The sequence below is a fragment of the Ovis canadensis genome, chromosome 2 (genome assembly GCF_042477335.2).
Source record: "Ovis canadensis isolate MfBH-ARS-UI-01 breed Bighorn chromosome 2, ARS-UI_OviCan_v2, whole genome shotgun sequence".
NCBI classification, from domain to species: domain Eukaryota; kingdom Metazoa; phylum Chordata; class Mammalia; order Artiodactyla; family Bovidae; genus Ovis; species Ovis canadensis.
The window spans coordinates 2,571,082-2,591,331 of NC_091246.1; the positions used below are offsets into that span (position 1 = coordinate 2,571,082).

General features: G+C 40.8%; 1 protein-coding gene across 38 annotated transcripts in view; it reads left to right on the forward strand.

The window, feature by feature from the left end:
• LOC138433171 (complement C5-like) overlaps positions 1-19,934 on the forward strand; it is a 36,398-nt gene extending 16,464 nt beyond the window's left edge. For 29 of the 38 annotated variants that reach the window (XM_070292207.1, XM_070292194.1, XM_070292200.1 and 26 more), the window contains 2 exons: positions 1,213-1,421; positions 1,501-2,074. In XM_070292207.1, the coding sequence (XP_070148308.1) occupies positions 1,213-1,275 (63 nt within the window). In that variant the 3' untranslated portion in view covers positions 1,276-1,421; positions 1,501-2,074. Of the gene's footprint in view, positions 1-1,212; positions 1,422-1,500; positions 2,075-3,419; positions 3,533-14,676; positions 14,759-16,874; positions 16,949-18,545; positions 18,957-19,584 lie in introns of those variants that run through there. The other 9 variants (XM_070292215.1, XM_070292216.1, XM_070292212.1 and 6 more) reach the window with 6 other exon arrangements.
• Positions 19,935-20,250: the final 316 nt, after the last annotated feature.

Genomic DNA, 20,250 nt, shown 5'->3' on the forward strand with positions numbered 1-20,250 from the left:
TATCGTTCTCGCATCTAGTCCCCTACTTGCAACGCTTTCTTTACTTATGGAAATAATTCTTTAAATGGTTCCTTACCTGACACACAGCACTTGCTGTTGTTGTTGTTTAGTTGCTAAGTTGTGTCCGACTCTTTGTGACCCCATGGACTGTAGCCCTCCAGGCTCCTCTCTCCATGGGGTTTCCCAGGCAAGAATACTGGAGTGGATAGCTATTTCCTTCTCCAGGGGATCTTCGTGACCCAGGGATTGAACCCCCCTCTCCTGCATTGTCAGGTGGAGTCTTTACTGCTGAGCCACCAGGGAATCCCCAGCACGGGGCAGTATCCAGTGGATGTTTAGCAAATGAATGGATGAGCTTACGTCACGCTTTGTAGTCCATAGAACACGTTCACAAACATCTTCTCCACAGAGTCTCATGACACTTTTTTGAGCTCAGCAGACAGTGAAACAGCCTGGAGAGGCTGAGTGACCTGCCATATTCACAGGTAATTAGTAGGTTTAGGATTTCCTTCAAGATCTTCTGACTCCTAGACAGATCTTCTTTCCAGGGCACAGTGCCCAGGGTTTGATCAGAGCCTGCGTTCAGTCCCCAGACTAGTCTGTGACCTCGGCAATGTTTTATGGCCAAGCAGAGCATTACCGAGCGTTGGTCTGCTAAGCCTTGCCAACGTTCCTCAAGAACATACCATGTTTACAAAGAGAAGAGTTTAAGTCCTATGCTCAAGGGCAGATACAGTGATTCCAAGCATTTTTCATAGCTTTTCAAAATATACACTAGCAAGGATGGCAACATGATATACTGGAAAAGGCGTGAGCTTTGAGTCAACAAGATCAAGGTTCCTGCCTCGATAAATCTGCGTTTAGAAGCGAACCTTTGAATACAAACAGTTCCAAACTATTTTTCTTTCAGTAACTGATAACATCTTGTTTACTAAGCCATTTGTTGGAATAAGCAATAACCTTATTGATTCTGAGAGAGGTACCTTTTAAACTATTGGGACAGCTTACATCTATGACCTTCAATTTCTGTAACTACTAAGTGGGGTTAATAAAGCCGCAATATACAGTTGTGACTGAATGTGTTCAAGTACGTGTACCTAATGTATAGAAGATGCTTGATGAACATCAGTTCTCCTCAGTTTTATCGCCTTTCTAGTTCCCAGCGCAGCATTGGACCCACTCTGATGCACGTTTGTCGCTGTGTATTTTTAGATTTCCTCTAAGGGCAGAGCTGTACGCTTCGGCACAGAGAGGAAACTCCCAGGTTCATCTTAGCAACTTCTAAGCCTTTCCGTGACTCCGCACATGGTTCCTGCTGCCTGTGCGCTGGCCTACTATCTCGCCACGGGAAAGCATCAGCAGCAGGGGCGTCTGACCCACACTGCCTACATGCTGAAGAAAAGTGAGGCAGCCAGCCCCAGGTGAGCCGCAGATGCCCTCCCCCCCGGAGTTCCTCTTGAATAACCGTTTAATCTCACACGAAGATGCTTTCTTTTCCAGTTAATTTCAGATCTGCTGCTGCTGCTGCCAAGTCGCTTCAGTCGTGTCCAACCCTGTGCGACCCCACAGATGGCAGCCCATCAGGCTCCCCCGCCCCTGGGATTCTCCAGGCAAGAACACTGGAGTGGGTTGCCATTTCCTTCTCCAATGCATGAAAGTGAAAAATGAAAGGGAATTCACTCATTCGTGCCGACTCTTCGCGACCCCAGGGACTGTAGCCCACCAGGCTCCTCCACCCATGGGATTTTCCAGACAGGAGTACTAGAGTGGAGTGCCATTGCTTTCTCTGAATTTCAGATCTATCTGTCTCCAAATAAAGATATATATTCTCCAGATGGAGCTATATCTGTTATTATGGAAACTCGGAGAGAATCATGGGTAACATCGTCATCAGTGAGAAGTGGTTTATGGCTTCCAGGAAAGAAGCAAAAAATCATATGGAAAGAGTTAAGTAGGGTAAATGCTGTGATAACTGATGCTTGGTGTGACTTGGGGCCAAATGGCCATTATGGCTGTCTCATAGTTCTATGGGTTAATCATGGGAGAAGAATAAAATAAGATGTGATTACTTCAATGTCTGTCTCTTAAGCTAAATTTAAGCGTAATAACACCAACAACTGACATTTACTGAACATTTACTATATGCTGAATATCATTATAAGACCTTTAAACCTATTATCATATCGAGTATTCACAACAATCCTGTGAGAGACATATCAATAATAAAAATATTTAAAATACATTAAGGTCTTACTAGTGGAGTTCTTATGTTACTGATAATGGAAAACTAAGAGACATTAGGTTACTTAGGGCCAGAATAGAATCTCTGCACAGAGTAGAATCAAACAAACTTGGTTGGTTAGAGTTAACCCCTTTAGTTATCCTTTGGGGTATACAAAGGGTAGCTGTCCAGTTAAATTACTCGCTGATTATTTTGTATTAGATGAACACATATTTGGGAATAGCCTCAATGAAATGCTAAAGGGCAGTTTTCTCTGGGAATAAATTAAAACATAATTCAATCTGCATTCAGCAACAAACTTTCAAGTGCAACCAATGGTAAACTTTCTTTCAGTGACTGATGACACCATCATATTTATTAAGCCATTCGTTGGAATAAGCAATAACCTTACTGACTTTTGAGAGAGGGTACCTTTTAAGCTAATGCATAAAATAGTTTCTTGCTCACTCCACGGAACTTATATGACTGAAAATACTAGTGTTCTGGTGAGGTGAGTGTAATAATTTATTGGAAAAGTAATAAAGAGGGGAGCAGAAAATAGGGGCATGATTTGGGAAACTATATGTCTACCCATGAGAGCTGCAGCCATGAATCTCTCTTTGCTCACCTGCCCTTTCCCCCTCCTATCCCCTAACAACCCATAATAACTTCTTTTGGGTGCCACAAGTCATGGTCACAAATTTTGATGAGGAGTCAACTCTTCTCAACAAAAATAATTCATTGAGTATCCGTATCCCCTCTGTGTCCTGCTCTATCCAGAGTGGAACAATAAAATAGAGGGTGTCATCTGGTTCAGAATGTAGAAACTAGAGCTGGCAAGGACCATGAGGGGTCGTCAGTATTTACTTATTCGTTCGTTCAACTGCTCGAGGGATATCTTATTAGTTAATGCACTGCATAAAGCTCCAAGAAAGGAGAGTGTAAACTGTTTTCTAGGAACTTCCCTATCAATGTTCTTTGCCTAAAGGCTTAGCTGTTGAACAGCACGTATCTGTAGACACACGAGGTGAAAACTAGGGAAGTTAAGAAAGGCTGGGAAAACTGGAGAATTAGATTTTAATATTCAGTCAGTGAATGACTTGAACAGTATCCGTAAGTCAACTGTTTCCTGCAATAGCCACTGAATATTGTTTTTGAGGGAGTGACTTTCTTACTGAACAGATACTTCAATCTTTAGATAAAGATGCCCATGGCTGTGGAACAGGTGGTGGCAGGAATAACGCTGAAGTGTTCTGCTTAGCAGGACTCACTGTCCTCACCAGTGAGATGCAGATGGCTCCCAACAAGATGGTAAGTAATTGCTTTCAACCAATTCACAGGAATATGCTTTTATAAAAATACACTACCTTTTCTGGACCCACATTGATTCTCCCTCTAAATCCTCACTGCTCCCACAGCAGATTTTTAAAATTAAGTTAAACTTTTAAAATTTTATTGTGGTAAGAACATTTAGCATGAACTTTTCCCTAATAACAAATTAAGTGTACAAAGCATTATTTATTCTTTTTAATTTATTTTTTTATTGAAGGATAATTGCTTTATAGAATTTTGTTGTTTTCTATCAAACCTCAACATGAATCAGCCATAGGTATACATATATTCCCTCCCTTTTTGAACCTGTCTCCCATCTCCCGCCCCATCCCACCCCTCTGGATTGATATAGAGCCCCTGTTTGAGTTTCCTAAGCCATACAGAAATTTCCCATTGGCTATCTATTTTGCATAAGGTAATGTAAGTTTCCATGTTACTCTTGCCATATATCTCACCCTCTCCTCCCCTCTCCCCATGTCGATAAGTCTGTTCTCGATGTCTGTTTCTCCATTACTGCCCTGTGAATAATTCTTCAGTACCATTTTCCTAGATTCTGTACATATGTATTAGAATATTATATTTATCTTTCTCTTTTTGACTCACTTCACTCTGTATAATAGGTTCTAGGTTCATCCACCTCATGAGAACTGACTCAAATGTGTTCCTTTTTGTGGCTGAGTAATATTCCCTTGTGTATATGTACCACCACTTCTTTATCCGTTCATCTGTCGATGGACATCTAGGTTGCTTCCGTGTTCTAGCTGTTGTAAATAGTGCTGTAATGAACAATGGGATACATGTACTTTTTCAGTTTTGGTTTCCTCAGGGTATATGCCTAGGAGTGGGATTGCTGGGTCACATGGTGGTTTTATTCCTAGTTTTTTAAGAAATCTCCATACCGTCTTCCACAGTGGCTGTATCAATTTACATTCCCACCAACAGTGCAAGAGGGTTCCCTTTTCTCCACACCCTCTCCAGCATTTATTGTTTGCAGACCTTTTGATGATGGCCATTCTGACCAGTGTGAGTTGATATCTCACTGTGGTTTTGATTTGCATTTCTCTAATAATGAGTGATGTTGAGCATCTTTTCATGTGTTTGTTAGCCATCTGTATGTCTTCTTTGGAGAAATGTCTGTTTAGGTCTTTTTCCTACTTTTTGATTGGGTTGTTTGTTTTTCTGGCATTGAGTTGTATGAGCTGCTTGTACATTTTGGAAATTAATCCTTTGCCAGTTGTTTCATTTGCTATTATTTTCTCCCATTCTGAGGGTTGTCTTTTCACCTTGTTTATAGTTTCCTTTGGTGTGCAGAAGCTTTTAAATTTAATCAGGTCCCACTTGTTTGCTTTTGTTTTTATTTCCATTACTCTAGAGGTGGGTCATAGAGGCTCTTGCTCTGATTTATGTCATTGAATGTTCTGCCTATGTTTTCCTCTATGAGTTTTATAGTTTCTTGTCTTACATTTATGTCTTTAATCCATTTTGAGTTTATCTTTGTGTATGATATTAGGAAGTGTTCTAATTTCATTCTTTTACATGTAGCTGTCCAGTTTTCCCAGCACCATTTATGGAAGAGGCTGTCTTTGCCCCATTGTATATTCATGCCTCCTTTGTCAAAATAAGTTACCCATAGGGGCATGAGTTTATTTCTGGGCTTTCTATTTTGTTCCATTGGTCTATATTTCTGTTTTTGTGCCAGTACGATACTCTCTTGATAACTATAGCTTTGTAGTATAATCTGAAGTCAGAAAGGTTGATTCCTCCAGCTCCATTCTTCTTTCTCAAGACTGCTTTGGCCATTCAGGGTCTTTTGTGTTTCCATATGAATTGTGATTTGTGACCCAAGATGTGGTCTATCCTGGAGAATGTTCCATGTGCACTTGAGAAGAAGGTGTATTCTTCTGCATTTGGATGGAATGTCCTGAGGATATCAATGAGATCCATCTCATCTAATGTATCATTTAAGACTTGTGTTTCCGTATTAATTTTCTGTATTGACGATCTGTCCATTGGTGTGAGAGGGGTGTTAAAGCCTCCTACTATTATTGTGTTACTGTCAATTTCTCCTTTTATGTCTGTTAGTGTTTGTCTTGTGTATTGAGGTGCTGCTATGTTGGGTGCATAGATATTTACAATTGTTATGTCTTCCTCTTGGATTGATCCCTCGATCATTATGCAGTGTCCTTCCTTATCTCTTCCAATCTTCTTTATTTTAAGGTCTATTTTGTCTGATATGAGAATTGCTACTCCAGTTTTCTTTTGCTGCCCATTTGCATGGAATGTATTTTTCCATCCTCTCGCTTTTAGTCTATATGTGTCTTTAGGTCTGAAGTGGGTTTCTTGCAGACAGCATAAATATGGGTCTTGTTTTTGTATCCATTCAGCCAGTCTGTGTCTTTTGATTGGCACTTTTAATCCATTTACATTTAAAGTAGTTATTGATATATATGTTCCTATTGCCATTTTCTGTTGTGGTCTGGGCATGGGTTGGAAAAGAATTTCCAGACATGAGACAGAATGAGAGGGAAATAAAGTTTATTAGAGTGGGAGACACCGTTAGAACAGCGGGCCAGCTCAAGGGAGGACTGATGTTGAACAGTTGTCCTTAGTCCACTTTTATACCAAGGGTACAAGGAGTAGGCTAGGAGTCTTGTGGGTCATTTGCTGATTGGATGAGGCATGTATAATGGGTGGGGGAAGAGTAGGGCAAGTACCTTCTCCCTATAGAGTAGGAGGGGAGACAGGTTATACTGTTCCATTAATAGTTACAACATGGGGGAGGGAAGGACAATAAGGGTCTGGTTTTCCATTCCTGCATTCCAGGACCTTCCTTGGTTTTATCTGCTCTTTCGTCCTTGGGTCACCATAGTTTCTTAATTGTTTGGGGTTGATTTTGTAGATCCTTTTCCTTCTCATATTTCTTGACTATATAAGTCCCTTTAACATTTGTTGTAAAGCTGGTTTGGTGGTACTGAATTCTCTTAACTTTTGCTTTTCTGAAAAGTTTTTTATTTCTCCATCAATTTTGAAAGAGATCCTTGCTGGGTACAGCAGTCTTGGCTATAGATTTTCCCCTTTCAGAACTTTAAATATATCCTGCCCTTCCCTTCTGGCCTGCAGAGTTTCTGCTGAAAGATCAGCTGTTAAGCGTATGGGTGTCCCTTGTATGTTACTTGTTGCTTCTCCTTTGCTGTGTTAATATTCTTTCTTTGTGTTTAGTCTTTGTTAGTTTGATTAGTATGTGTCTTGGCATGTTTCTCCTTGGTTTTATCCTCTAGGGGACTCTTTGTGCCTCTTGGACTTGATTGACTATTTCCTTTCCCACGTTGGGGAAATTTTGAACTATATAATCTCTTCAAAAATTTTCTCATACCCTTTCTTTTCCTCTTCTTCTTCTGGGACCCCTATAATTTGAATGTTGGTGCATCTGATATTGCCCCTAAGGTCTCTGAGACTATCCTCAATTCTCTTCATTCTTTTTACTTTATTCTGCTCTTCAGAAGTTATTTCCACCACCTTACCTTCCAGCTCACTGAATTGTTCTTATGCTTCAGATATTCTGCTATTGATTCCTTCTAGAGTATTTTTAATTTCAGTAACTGTGTTGTTTGTCTCTGTATGTTTATTCTTTAATTCTTCTAGGTCTTTGTTAACTGATTCTTGCATTTTCTCCATTTTGTTTTCAGGGTTTTTTATCATCTTTACTATCATTATGCTGAATTCTTTTTCAGGTGGTTTGCCTATTTCCTCCTCATGTATTTGGACTTCTGTGTTTCTAGTTCCTTCATTTGTGTAGTATTTCTCTGTCTTTTCATTATTTTTTTTTTAATTTATTGTGTTTGAGGTCTCCTTTTCCAATTCAAGTTTGAATTCTTTCTTCCTTTTGGTTTCTGCCCTCCTAAGGTTGGTCCAGTTGTTTGTGTAAGCTTTGGATAGGGTGAGATTTGTGCTGAGTTTTTGTTTGTTTGTTTGTTTTTCCTCTGATGGGCAAGGCTGAGTGAGGTAATAATTCTGTCTGCTGATATTTGAGTTTGTATTTTTGTTTCGTTTTTGTTTAGATGAGGCATCTTGCACAGGGTGCTACTGGTAGTTGGGTGATGCTGGGTCTTATATTCAAGTAGTCTCCGTTGTGTGCTGCTGCTGCTAAGTCGCTTCAGTCATGTCCGACTCTGTGCGACTCCATAGACGGCAGCCCACCAGGCTCCTCCGTCCCTGGGATTCTCCAGGCAAGAACACTGGAGTGGGTTCCCATTTCCTTCTCCAATACATGAAAGTGAAGAGTGAAAGTGAAGTCGCTTAGTCGTGTCCGACTCTTAGCGACCCCATGGACTGCAGCCTTCCAGGCTCCTCCGTCCATGGGATTTTCCAGGCAAGAGCACTGGAGTGGGTCGCCAGTGAGTTCTCCCTATTTGATACTCCCTTGGGTTAGTTCTCTGTTAATCTACGGTCTTGGAGTCAGTGCTCCCACTCCAAAGCCTCAGGGCTTGATCTCTTTTTGAATCTAGCTTCTTCATGTACCAGAGAATTCCTTACAAAGCCTTTTCCATGTTTGAATCACTGTTTCATACTTAAAATGTACTGGTCCCAGTTTCCAGAATCCCAAGAGAGCAGAGGAAAACATGGCTTTTCCTGAAAGAACTGGGCCCAAGCATTGTTGTTGCCTAGAGGTACAGTGTTGTACAGCAGCTCTCTAGAGCTTATTCATCTCACTTAATTGAAACGTTATTCTGCTTGATTAGTAACACTCCATTTTCCCCTCCCATGCAAGTGAAAATGAAAGTCACTCAGTCGTGTTTGACTCTTTGTGACCCCATGGGCTATACAGTCCATGCAATTCTCCAGGCCAGAATACTGGAATGTGTAGCTGTTCCCTTCTCCAGGGGCTCTTCCTAACCCAGGGATTGAACCCAGGTCTCCTGCATTGCAGGCAGATTCTTTACCAGCTGAGCCACCAGGGAAGCCCTCTCCCCTTGCACCCGACAACTGCCCTTTCACTCTTTGATTCTATGAATTTGATTGTTTAGATACTTCATTAAGTAGAATCATACTATTTGTCTTTTTTCTTTTAGCATAGTATCCTCAAGGTTCGTCCATGTTGTTGCATAATGCAGAATATCCCCTCTCTTTTAGTAAATAGTAATTCAGTGCATATATATACATGATAAAGAAAATGTGTATATATACGTACACACAATGGAATACTTTGTGTTTGTTTGTATACACGTTTATGTACATTTCTTTAATTCATTCATCTGTTAATGGAGATTTAGGCTGTTCATACATGTTGGCTATTGTGAATAGTGCTGCAGTGAACACAGAGTGCTAATATCTTTTTGAGACAAAGATTTCAATTTTTTGATAATTACCCAGAAGTAGGGCCGCTGGGTCATATGGTAGTACTATTTTTCATTTTCTGAGGCACTTCCATACTGTTTCTCAAGTAGCTGCATCATTTTGCAGCCCCACAACAGTGTGCAAGCGTTCCTTTTTCTCCACATCCTCGCCAACACTTACTGTCTTTTTTTAAAATAAGAGCCATTTTGATAGGTATTAGGTGATATTGTGGTTTTGCTTTGATAATTAGTGATTTGGAGTGTCTTTTTTCATTCATGTTGGCCATTTTTATGTCTTTCTATGGATAGGGACTGGATTTTACCGATCTTTTGTTCCCAAGCTGAAAGACAGAAGGCACTCACTAAACGTGTTTTAAAAAGACTAATAAACCCACCTTAAAAATGTATGCATTCTCTGATTTTTGTCTTGTAATTCTTGAGGTAATACTTCTGTGAAAAGCAAATAATGACTGCCACCAAGAACTATGCTCACTCTGCGCATGTGCATGCCTGTACAGAGGAAATATATAGATCAGGAATAGTTGTGGGAGCTGGGACATGCTTTCTGATAAAATGTGCTCAGTCTAATTCTCTGAACTGATAATTTATGTAATTTGATGGAAGTATTTATTCTGGGGGATGTTCTCTCTATTTTGTTACAGATGGATCATTTAAGAAAATTCTCTGATCAAGAAGAAATTTGAAAGAGAAAATTGAAAATCTAGGTGGCTCAAAGATTCGTGTTGTTTCCAGAGTTATAATGGGATAACCCAGAATCTGCTACATTCTAACTGATTGATGTAGGGCAGTTGAAAAAGATCTGTGGGCATTTCCAACTTTTACTTTCTATAGGGGTAAAGCAGACTGATAAATTAATCACTAGTTATTTAGCATAGTCTTGATCTAAAGGAAATAGGTTACTAGTATGGCCTTTCTCTATAATTAGAGTAAGTAATTAATTGTCTCGTAGATTTTACTCTCTATCAGAGTAACTGGTACCCAGTTAAATGCATGGCTTCCATTAAATTCTTGCAAAAGCTTGGTATGATAGACTTCAGGATGAAATAATAATCAGTTCAGTTCAGTTGCTCAGTCATATCTGACTCTTCCCGACCCCATGGACTGCAGCACACCAGGCTTCCCTGTCCATCACCAACTCCCAGAGCTTGCTCAAACTCAAGTCCATTGAGTCGGTGATGCCATCCAACCAAGTCCTCCTCTGTCATCCCCTTCTCCTCCTGTCTTCAATCTTTCTAGCGTCGGGGTCTTTTCCAATGAAATAGTAATAGCCAACATTAATTAGATACTTACTGTGTGCCAGGTGTTTTTAAGACTTATCATCAGATTTTCTCATTGAACACTCATCCCAATCACATGCAGTAGGTACTCTCAATACTCCCATTTTCCAGATGAAGACATCAAGGCATAGAGAAATTAATAATAAATATGCCCAATGTCACGCCAGGCAAGAATACTGGAGTGGGTAGCCATTCCCTTCTCTAGGAACTATACTATCAAAATGTTAGTTACTCAGTCTCGTCCAACTATTTGCGATCCCATGGACTTGCCAGGCTCCTCTGTCAATGAAATTCTCCAGGCAAGAATACTGGAGTAGGTAACCATTCCTTTCTCCAGGGGATCTTCCTAACCCAAGGACTGAACCGGGGTCTCCCGCATTGCTGGCAGATTCTTTACTGTCTGAGCCACAGCTCTCTTTTTCAGTACACCCGACGTCACAGGGTAGTGTGTGGCACAGGCAGAATTTAAACCCAGGTCAGACAGATGGTAGATCCCACTGCTGTGGTGACCACTGTGCTCTACTGGACGCGACTTCTTTTCTTTGGTGTATTAATGTTTAAGACCTATCCAGACTATTTGGAAGATGGGTCTGAAAAATCCAATCCTTATATGCCATTTAAATTTCAGATATGCTATTAATAATGTTAATTATTAATTATTGGAGGAGTTACAGATACTGTGTTGTCACAACCATTATAGCAACAGCAAAGTTTCGTCCCATTTCAGCAAGTATGTGCCTAAACAGTATCATTAGAAGACAATGTATAAGGAACAGTGTTTTTTAGAATCAGAGCCCATGTTTGGATCTTGGCTTCCTATTTATAGCTCTGTGACCCCAGCCACATTACTTCATCTCTCCAAGCCTCAGTTTTTTTCTTCTGCCAAATGGAGACAATTTCTCTCTGTCTTGCAGACTAAGGAGCATTAAATGAATTATAAGAGTTAAATAAGATTATGCAGGTAAAGCACTTAGCTCAGGAGGAACTCAATAAGCAGTCATCTTAATGCTTCATTCTCACCAAAGCCATAGTCTGACCTCAGCTAGGCAGAAATTACAATCACAATAATGGCAAAGTAAGCTTCTGAAAACTGAGCTATCTTGCCAAGTCCAAATGACTGGGAGAGATGGGTCCACCACAAGTATCAGAGCTTCTGTTCTGTGGTCCAGTGGCCTTTGCACTTCATGATACTGCCTCTTGGCTTTAGGTCTGGTTCTGTCACCTAGCAGCTGGGCCCACCTGGACAAGCCCCTTCTGCTCTCTCCATCGCTGTTTCCTCATGTCTGATGAAGAAGTACAATACGTGCATGCTCAGTTATGTCTGACTCTTTGCAACCCCATGGACTGTAACCCACCAGGCACCTCTGTCCATGGAATCTTTCCACACAAGAATAGTGGAGCTGGTTGTCACTTCCTACTACAGGGGATCTTCCCAACCCAGGGATCAAACCCGCATCTCCTGCATTTCCTGCAGCGGCAGGCAGAGCCTTCACCACTGCACTGCCTGGGAAGCCAAGGACACGATCACTCCTAAAGTCCCATTCCATGGCTTTTGAGAAAACAGAAGAGGAGAGCAACCTAAATGAAAGCTCTTGTTCTTCTATCCACCCACTCAGACTTCATACTGACCGTGGCTTGACTGTCTTGTCCAAGTAGAGGGTGACTGTTTAAGGGTTTTGAAACCAATCATAGAGTCTAATTGAAAAAAACTCTCCACTGGCACCCCACTCCAGTACTCTTGCCTGGAAAACCCCATGGACGGAGGAGCCTGGTAGGCTGCAGTCCATGTGGTCGTGAAGAGTCAGACACAACTGAGCGACTTCACTTTGACTTTTCACTTTCATGCATTAGAGAAGGAAATAGCAACCCACTCCAGTGCTCTTGCCTAGAGAATCCCAGGGATGGGGGAGCCTGGTGGGCTGCTGTCTATGGGGTCGCACAGAGTTGGACACGACTGAAGTGACTTAGCAGCAGCAGCTAGGGATGTTTATAGGATGTTTACAAGATAAAGGGTAAGACTTAGGGGTTCATGATAACTATCTTCAAGGAATGGGTGAATATGTGGCTTTTTCTATATAAAAGGATTAACTGTGAGTAGGGATTTCCTGTTGGTGCAGATGGTAAAGAATCTGCCAGCAACTTGGGAGACCTGGGTTTGATCCCTGGGTCAGGAAGATACCCTGGAGAAGGAAATGGAAACCCACTCTAGTATTCTTGCCTGGGAAATCCCATGGATGGAGGAGCCTGGTGGGTTACAGTCCACTGGGTCACAAAGAGTCAGACACAGCTAAGCAGCTAACGCTTCACTTCACATAACTCTGTGAGTGCCAATAAGGGAATCAGTAATAGGAATTAGATCGTTAGATTTTGATTTAGAAGATATAAGGGAGAGTTTTCCAGCCATCAGACTCTCTGTTATGGTACAGGCTGTCCGGGGAGAAAATAACTTCCCATTCTAGGATTCATGCCAGCAGGGGCTGGTCTATCACTGGTACTAGATGGAGTGGGGCAAGGGGGCCAGAAAGCTGGAGCAGAGCTTCTAAGTCCAGACCTGAAACTTTGGCTAAGAGTAGTTGTATTATCATCTCAGCATCCGCACTCAAACACCCTCTGATCCGGAAGTGCTGTTCCGATGGAGCCCATGGCGGGAAGACATGTGAGGCGAGGGCTGCGCACATTACCATCAGCCAGAAGGGCCAGAGCTTTCACTGGGTGTTGCAGTCTGGCAACCAAAGTGAGGTTGGAGGAGTCTCATCCCCGCAATTCTGGGAAGGCAAGGCGCAAGTCCCAACTCCTACTCCATGCATAGTGCAGGAAGAGGCCACTAGGCAGAGCTTGTGCTGCCGTGGGAAGGAGCACTTCTAAACCTGGCTTAGTGTAGGAAAAGTGAAGTATAAACTCCCTCAGTTCAGCTTAAAAAGCTGAGTGGGCAGAGGTGGTAATACTAGCTTGGACACCACTCGCCCCAGCTCTGTCACTCAGCCACAGTGCAGCAGCTGCCGACCATTTTTTTTTTAATCCCCTAAGAGCTAATTTGTAAAATGAAAATATTTGACTAAATGATTCTGTGATATTCATTCTGCGTGTCCATCACTGGCCATGCACAATACTTACAGTCTTGCTTAAAGACAGTATTATAGTTTGAAGAAACGATATGTTGCTACTTCATTTTGCCACAAAACATCATCAACAAAAATAACAGAAGCAGAAGGAGTCCCAGTAAGCGTACATATTAATAGAAAAGAATTTCCTTTAGTTCAGTTTCACATGATTTGAGTGGTAAACAGTGACGAGTGCAATCTACCTAAATCTTATTTAATTTGACTGACTACCTTTTAGCCTGTTTTCTTTGGTTTCTTCTGAATTCTAGCTGTGCGACCGTGAAGATCATGCAAGCCAAGGCAGAGGACAACTAAGAAAAACACTGTAATTTTAGTTTAATTTTGTCCTTTAAAAAAAGTCAGTGACTTTACATTTTTATTATTTTAAAAATCTTTTATGAAAATTTTTCCAGTTTTATTGAGATATGATGAACCCATCACATTGTATAATTTTCAGATATACAATATGATGATTTGAATTGTATGAATACTGTGAAATGATTGCCACAATAAGTTTAAGATACATTACCTCTCATAATTACAAATTTTTCTTCCTTGTTAAATGACTTGTCTTAAAAGAATTTAACAACTTGCTTGTACTTTTTCTCTGAAACTATAAAAACATATAAATAAGTTCTGAAAAATATTTTAAAATATAAAACATCTTAAATTCTCAGCAATAGTTACAGGGAAATTCTCATGTAACTTATTAACATATATAATGCATATATTTTCATGACTTAAAAAATCTGAAAGTAATACAATGAACAGACTTTAAAAATGCCAAAAAAATAAAATGTATCAGGAAATCAACAAAAAGTTTAAGAATAAGCATTAAGAAAACCTGTCAATTTCTTACACTACCGCTTCCCCAGAGTATTAACACTGTGAACAGATTTCTAAATGGGATCATATTAATAAATGTGATACTGCATTTCTTCAATGTGCTTTTGAAAAATGTTAGAAAAATATCACAACTTACTTCCACATTAGTACACAGAAAGTAATGGTGTGAAGTATAAAGTAAAAATCCCTGACCTCACTACCTACCTGCTTTCCAAGATACTGTAGTTGTTTACATTTTTATATCCTTCCAGAAATTTTCTATGCCCATCAACATTTATATCCACATCTATATCTATACCTCTATATATTTTGTTCTATGGGTTATTACCATTCTGCACCTTGATTTTTATACTTAATGTATTTTAGACACTTTAAATCAAGAATTTTATTTTTCTATAAGATGTAACAAAAATTAAATGTTTGGTAAAATTCCTTAAAATTTTTAATTAAAAGTTCAATGTCGTACTTTAACAAATGACTCTATTGTATATTATGTTTACCCTATCTTTTTATATTTCTAATTTTTTTATATATTTCTAATTTAGATGTATCGAACACATACATAAAAATTGCATGCAGAATTTCCTTGGAAAATTGGCTATGGAAAGTATATCATGTTCCTCAAAGGTATTCTAAAACTTTACTTTTAATTGCCTTAAGAAATTTTAAGTTATCCGAGCTTGACAGACAAATGGGCTGCCATTCTTCCAAGGATTCCCTGATAATTAAGGATGGCACTGACATTTGGTCACAGTTAATTTGGTTGATCGCTGAGTTGGTTTTTTCCCTCAGCACTTAGAAAAATTAATGATCTTTGCAGAAGAATACTAATTCACTTGGCTTCCCTGGTGGCTCAGTGGTAAAGAATCCACCTGCCAATGCAGGAGACCCAAGTTTGATCCCTGGGTCCAGAAGATCCCCTGGAGAAGGAAACAGCAACCCACTCCAGTATTCTTACTTGGAAAATCCCACAGACCAAGAAGCCTGGCTGGCTACAGTTCATGGGGCCACAAAATAGTGGACACGACTTAGCAACTAAACAATAATAACAAGTTTACTCACCTTAAACTTTTACTAAGCAAGTAGTTTCGGGTGATCTGGGCTTTGCATTTCTACATAATTATTTGAGTCTTTCTAGACAACTGCTTTGTAATAAACACTCTAACAATATATCATCCATTTCGGTATGTATTAAAGTATCTCCAAAGCTATTTATCTAACAAATAAAAGGAGGTATTACTTTCCTCACATAATAAACACACACTGTAAAACACTGATGATCTGTTGGCCTTGGGAAGCAATCAGTTTTTGTTCAGTTATCATGACTTGTCTGATGCACAACAGCCTCCTTTATGCCATTTCCCCATCTAAAACCACGTCTCCTTGACCTACCATGCAGAGTCTATGCAGGTTAAGACACCCTCAGCAGTGCTCTTGCTTACAGCTCCAGTTTATCTGCCAGCAACCCTCATCACCATCCCCCTATTGTACACTTTCTGTATCATCAGTACCTGCTCTTTGCAGTCTTTATACTCTTTCCTTGAAGTCGTCTTTCTTAATCAACCCCCACCTCGCTCCTGGCGATCTGCATTTCACATTTAACAACCCAGCTCAGACACTGAGCTCTCCAAAAAGTGGCCCCAAAGAATTAAACACTTCTCTGCATTCTCATTACAGTCTGTAATATTATTACACGCTAATATTGAAGTACTTATCACCCTCTGTGGTAATGTGTTTGTTTACCTATTTCTCTCCTTTTATTGAGTGAATTCCTTCAAGGCAGACCCTCTATTATTTATTCCCATACTTGGTCTTAGGACTGTGCTGTGCACATGACAGACACTTAGGAAATGTCCTTTGAAAAGATAACTAAGTAATGGACTCTGGTGTGATGAAAGTCCCTTTTGTTTCAGCTCTTTTGTGTACTCTACTTTTCTTAGTAGGGTTCACTGAATGTAATTTAATTTTTATTTGCTAATTTACCATAGTTCTTTCAATGTATGGCAATGAAAACAAAAAGAGGGCCTGTAGTCTAGGCTGAGCCAGTTCACTCGGGCTGCTATGCGAGCATACCACAGACTGGTGGCTTATAGACAACAGAGACCTACTTCTATCAGTCATCGAGCCTGGGAAGTCCAAGGTTGAGTTACCAGCAAATCCAGTGTCTGACGAGAGACTGCTTTCTGGTTCATGCATGGCTGTCTTTCATTCCAGCCCATCAGATGATGAGGGGATCAGATGAGGGAATCCCCTCAATCTGATGAGGGAATTCCCAGGGGTCTTTTTTCTAAGGGCACTAATCTCATTCATGAGAGTTTTACCCTCATGACCTAATCACCTTCCAAAGACCACACCTCCAGGTAATAGCACTTTGGGAATTAAATTTCAACGTATGAATTTGGGGGTGGGGGACACAAACATTCAGTCTATGACAAACCATATGTATCTGCCTGATCTAAGCAATTCTGACCTACACAAACAGCAGTTTCAAGTGGCTCAACCTAATAGATATACAGGTGATTAGTCTGAAAACGTAAAAGGACTTTGTCAGCCTCTATTCTTTTCCTAACTTCATTCCCACCTGTGGCCACTGATTCAGCTTTGTCTGTTTGTGGTTTGCCTAAAGAGCCCATATGGGAAAAGCACAAATATTCTAATTAATAGGAGAGCATGTTAAATTGATTCCAAGTTAATCAAAGATCACCTATGGTTGATGGCTTTGAAATATTTTATTTTCCATCAGGCATCAGCTAGAGTTGCTACTACCTGATTTTCTAACTCCCTGGGAAATTCGAGCTGTTGGTGTTTCAAATAAAGGTAAGCGGCTAGACTGATGTACTGCATTAGGGGACAGTTTGTTCATAATGTCTGTCATTTCATCAACAGTTCAACCAGAACTTTGGCAATAATCTATTTTAGACTCTCATCCAAACCTAGAATAAGAAGAAATATCTATGTATTGGGGCATACTTTGTTCATTTAAAGTTTTTACCGGCCAGCCGTCATGTTGTGAGCCATGATTTCAAGTTCCAGCTTTCCTAAAATCTTTCTGATTTGCTGAGGGGTTGAGGTAGGGGATTAAAAACAAGTCTCATCACTGAGTTCTCCCCCAAGTTATGGGTAACTGTACATACCCATACCATTTGTAAAATTATTTTTAAAGAAAATTTATTTGATTTTTCACAAGTCAGTATTTTCACAAAATAAATGAGTTCCATAATAATTAATGACTTTTTTTGCTACATTGAAAAACAGGATTAGGACAGACTGTTAAAAAATATCTACGCAACTGGGTAGCCAGAGCACTAACAGCAGCAACACAAGAGCAACAATCTGATGAAGTTAAGAGGATATTAAGTTCATCATTAAAACCAAAAAAGTAAACGCAGTCCTGTATCAAAAAGAAAAACAGGAAGTGACGCGAGGCAGGGCTGAGGGGGCTGGGTTATGAAGACCGTGAACTGCACGGACGTCTGGAAGAGCTGATGGCCAGATTGAACCAAGAGGGAAACGCCGTAGTGCTTATTTCTCATTTCTTGGCGGCAGTCAGCTGGTCCACATACTTTGTGTTCAGCTGCTATTGTGTGGCAGCAGAAACTTTAAAGTGCCGGGGGAAAGTGCATATGAATGGTGGGATACCCGTTCCCTCACGTATCAGGCATTACCACTCAGCAGTGTTCAGTCCTATACTGTATGTTGTGGGTGTGCTGTGCTGTGCTCAGTCGCTCAGTCACGTCCAGCTGTTTGTGACCCCATGGACTGTAGCCCAGCAGGCTCCTCTGGCCATGGGGATTTTCCAGGCAAGAATACTGCAGTGGGTTGCCGTGCCCTCCTCCCCAGATCTTCCCAACCCTGGGATTGAACCGAGGTCCCCTGCACTGCAGACAGATTCTTTACCGTCAGAGACACCAGGGACGCCCATATATTGTGGGTATATAAGTAATATTTTTACCATAATGCCTCAGTGTAAATTACTCTAGAGCTAATGGAAGTGACTCCATGTTCTTTTCTGCTTTCCTTGTTGTTTGTTTTTGTAAGTTCATGAACTATTGGTATAACTATAAACTCTGACTATATATTTGATGAGATTTAAAAAAAATAACCATTCTTTTTGAGGATTGGGTTTTTAAAAGGAGGTTATTGTTTTAGAGACATAAATAAATGGGAATGTTTATAAATAAAAAAATATGCTGCTGGGATTTGCTTCAGAATAATTCAGAGAGTGCTAGATGAGGTGGGTATAGAGGGAAAAAAAACTGACCATGAGTTAATAATCACAGAAGCTGGGTAGTAGGTTCATTATACCATTCTCTCTACTTTTTATATAGGCTTGAACTTTTCTGTAACAAAAAGTTTTTTTTTTTAACTTTACAGGTAATCATAATACTCTTCTGAAATCTTATCGTTTGTTTAGGTCTTCCAGACTAGAGGGAAGATTTTGCTTGTCTCGTTCACCACTGTTATCTGCTTTGGCCAGTATGCAGGCTGGCCCTTGGCAGACTCTCAAAATATTCATTGATGAGGGGGAAAAAATGTCACTAAGTAGAACTTTCAGGAGAAGAGAGAGAGGAAAAAAAGGAAACTCAATTCATGTTTTTCTTCTCCTCCAAATAAAGAAAACATAAGAATCTTAGAGAAGGTAAAGCACTCTGGGAGCCCCACAGCACCTTCTGTGCCCCGCTGCCTCTCGCAGGTCTGTGTACGGCTGATGTACTGTGGTTGCAGGTGTGCAAAGATGAATTCCCGGCCATAAACAACAGTGTTACAAGAGCCAGTGAAAAGGGCTAATCTCCCACACGACAACTCCGGGAACTTGAATGGGCAGGTAAGTGTCGCACGGGAGCCAATGGCTGGGGAACCTGGCGGTGGAAGCCCTGCGCGTGATTCACTTCACTGTGATGCAGGCCGCCCTGAGCGCTGGGGGTGGGAAGGGTGTTAAGCCAGGGGAGCTTGGGGGAGGGAGAGGGAAGACGCGAAAGACTCAGAGTGCATGCGACTCATGCATCACCGTGGAAGCTGAATGGAGGTTTTGGAGAGGATCAGTTCATATTTCTGTTGGGAATGATGGGAGGCGAGAAAAGTCTTCCTTCGGTAAATCGACAGAAACTCTAAGAGGCTGGCGGTTGCCAGTGGTGGGGATGGACTAGGAGTATGTGAAATATCTGCTTACTGGGTAAGAGGTTTTATTTCGAAGCAATGGAAATATTTTGGAAATAGATAAACATTCAGGTTGCAGAACATTATCAGTGCACTAAATGTCGCTGAATTGTTCACTTTGAAATGGTTAATTTTCTGTTAGTGAATTTCACCTCAATACAGAAACTAAAGAAAGGCTAATGTTGGAGCCAGGAGTGGAAGGTGGCTCCTCTGTAAAAATAGGAAGGTCGGCAGATAAAATCATCAGTGAGTTGACGGCATAGCTAAAACTGGAACCTTGGTCTTTTGATTTCCAGGCCCATGCTCTTGTTACTAAAAGAAAAAGAAAAAAGGTTCCAAATGCTCTGGACCAACAAATCGGCCTTAGATTAATTGTGCTACGAATTGCAGTGCAGGGAAGGGGGTGTGTGATGGACTGCGAGGCTGGGGCTGCCATGTGCGCACTGCCGTGAGTAAAGCAGGTAACCGATGAGCGCCTGCCGCACAGCACAGGGAACTCGACTCAGCACCGGGCGGCGGCCTCGAGGGCAAGGAAGTCCAAAAGAGAGGGGATAGATGTGTGTGTAACTGATTCCCTTTGCTGTACAGCAGAAACTAACACATTTAAAAGAAACTATACTCCAATAAAAATTAATTTAAAAAAGAATCTCTGTGTATTAAAAGTGAATATGTAATACAGGAATTAAAATCCCAAATTCTAGTCTAGAATGCTCACATAGTTAGTTCAGTTCAGTTCAGTTCAGTTGCTCAGTTGTGTCCAACTGTTCACAACCCCATGAACCACAGCTCACCAGGCCTCCCTGTCCATCACCAACTCCCGGAGTTCATTCAGATTCACGTTCATCAAGTCCGTGATGCCACCCAGCCATCTCATCCTGGGTCATCCCCTTCTCCTCCTGCCCCCAATCTCTCCCAGCATCAGAGTCTTTTCCAATGAGTCAACTCTTCGCATGAGGTGGCCA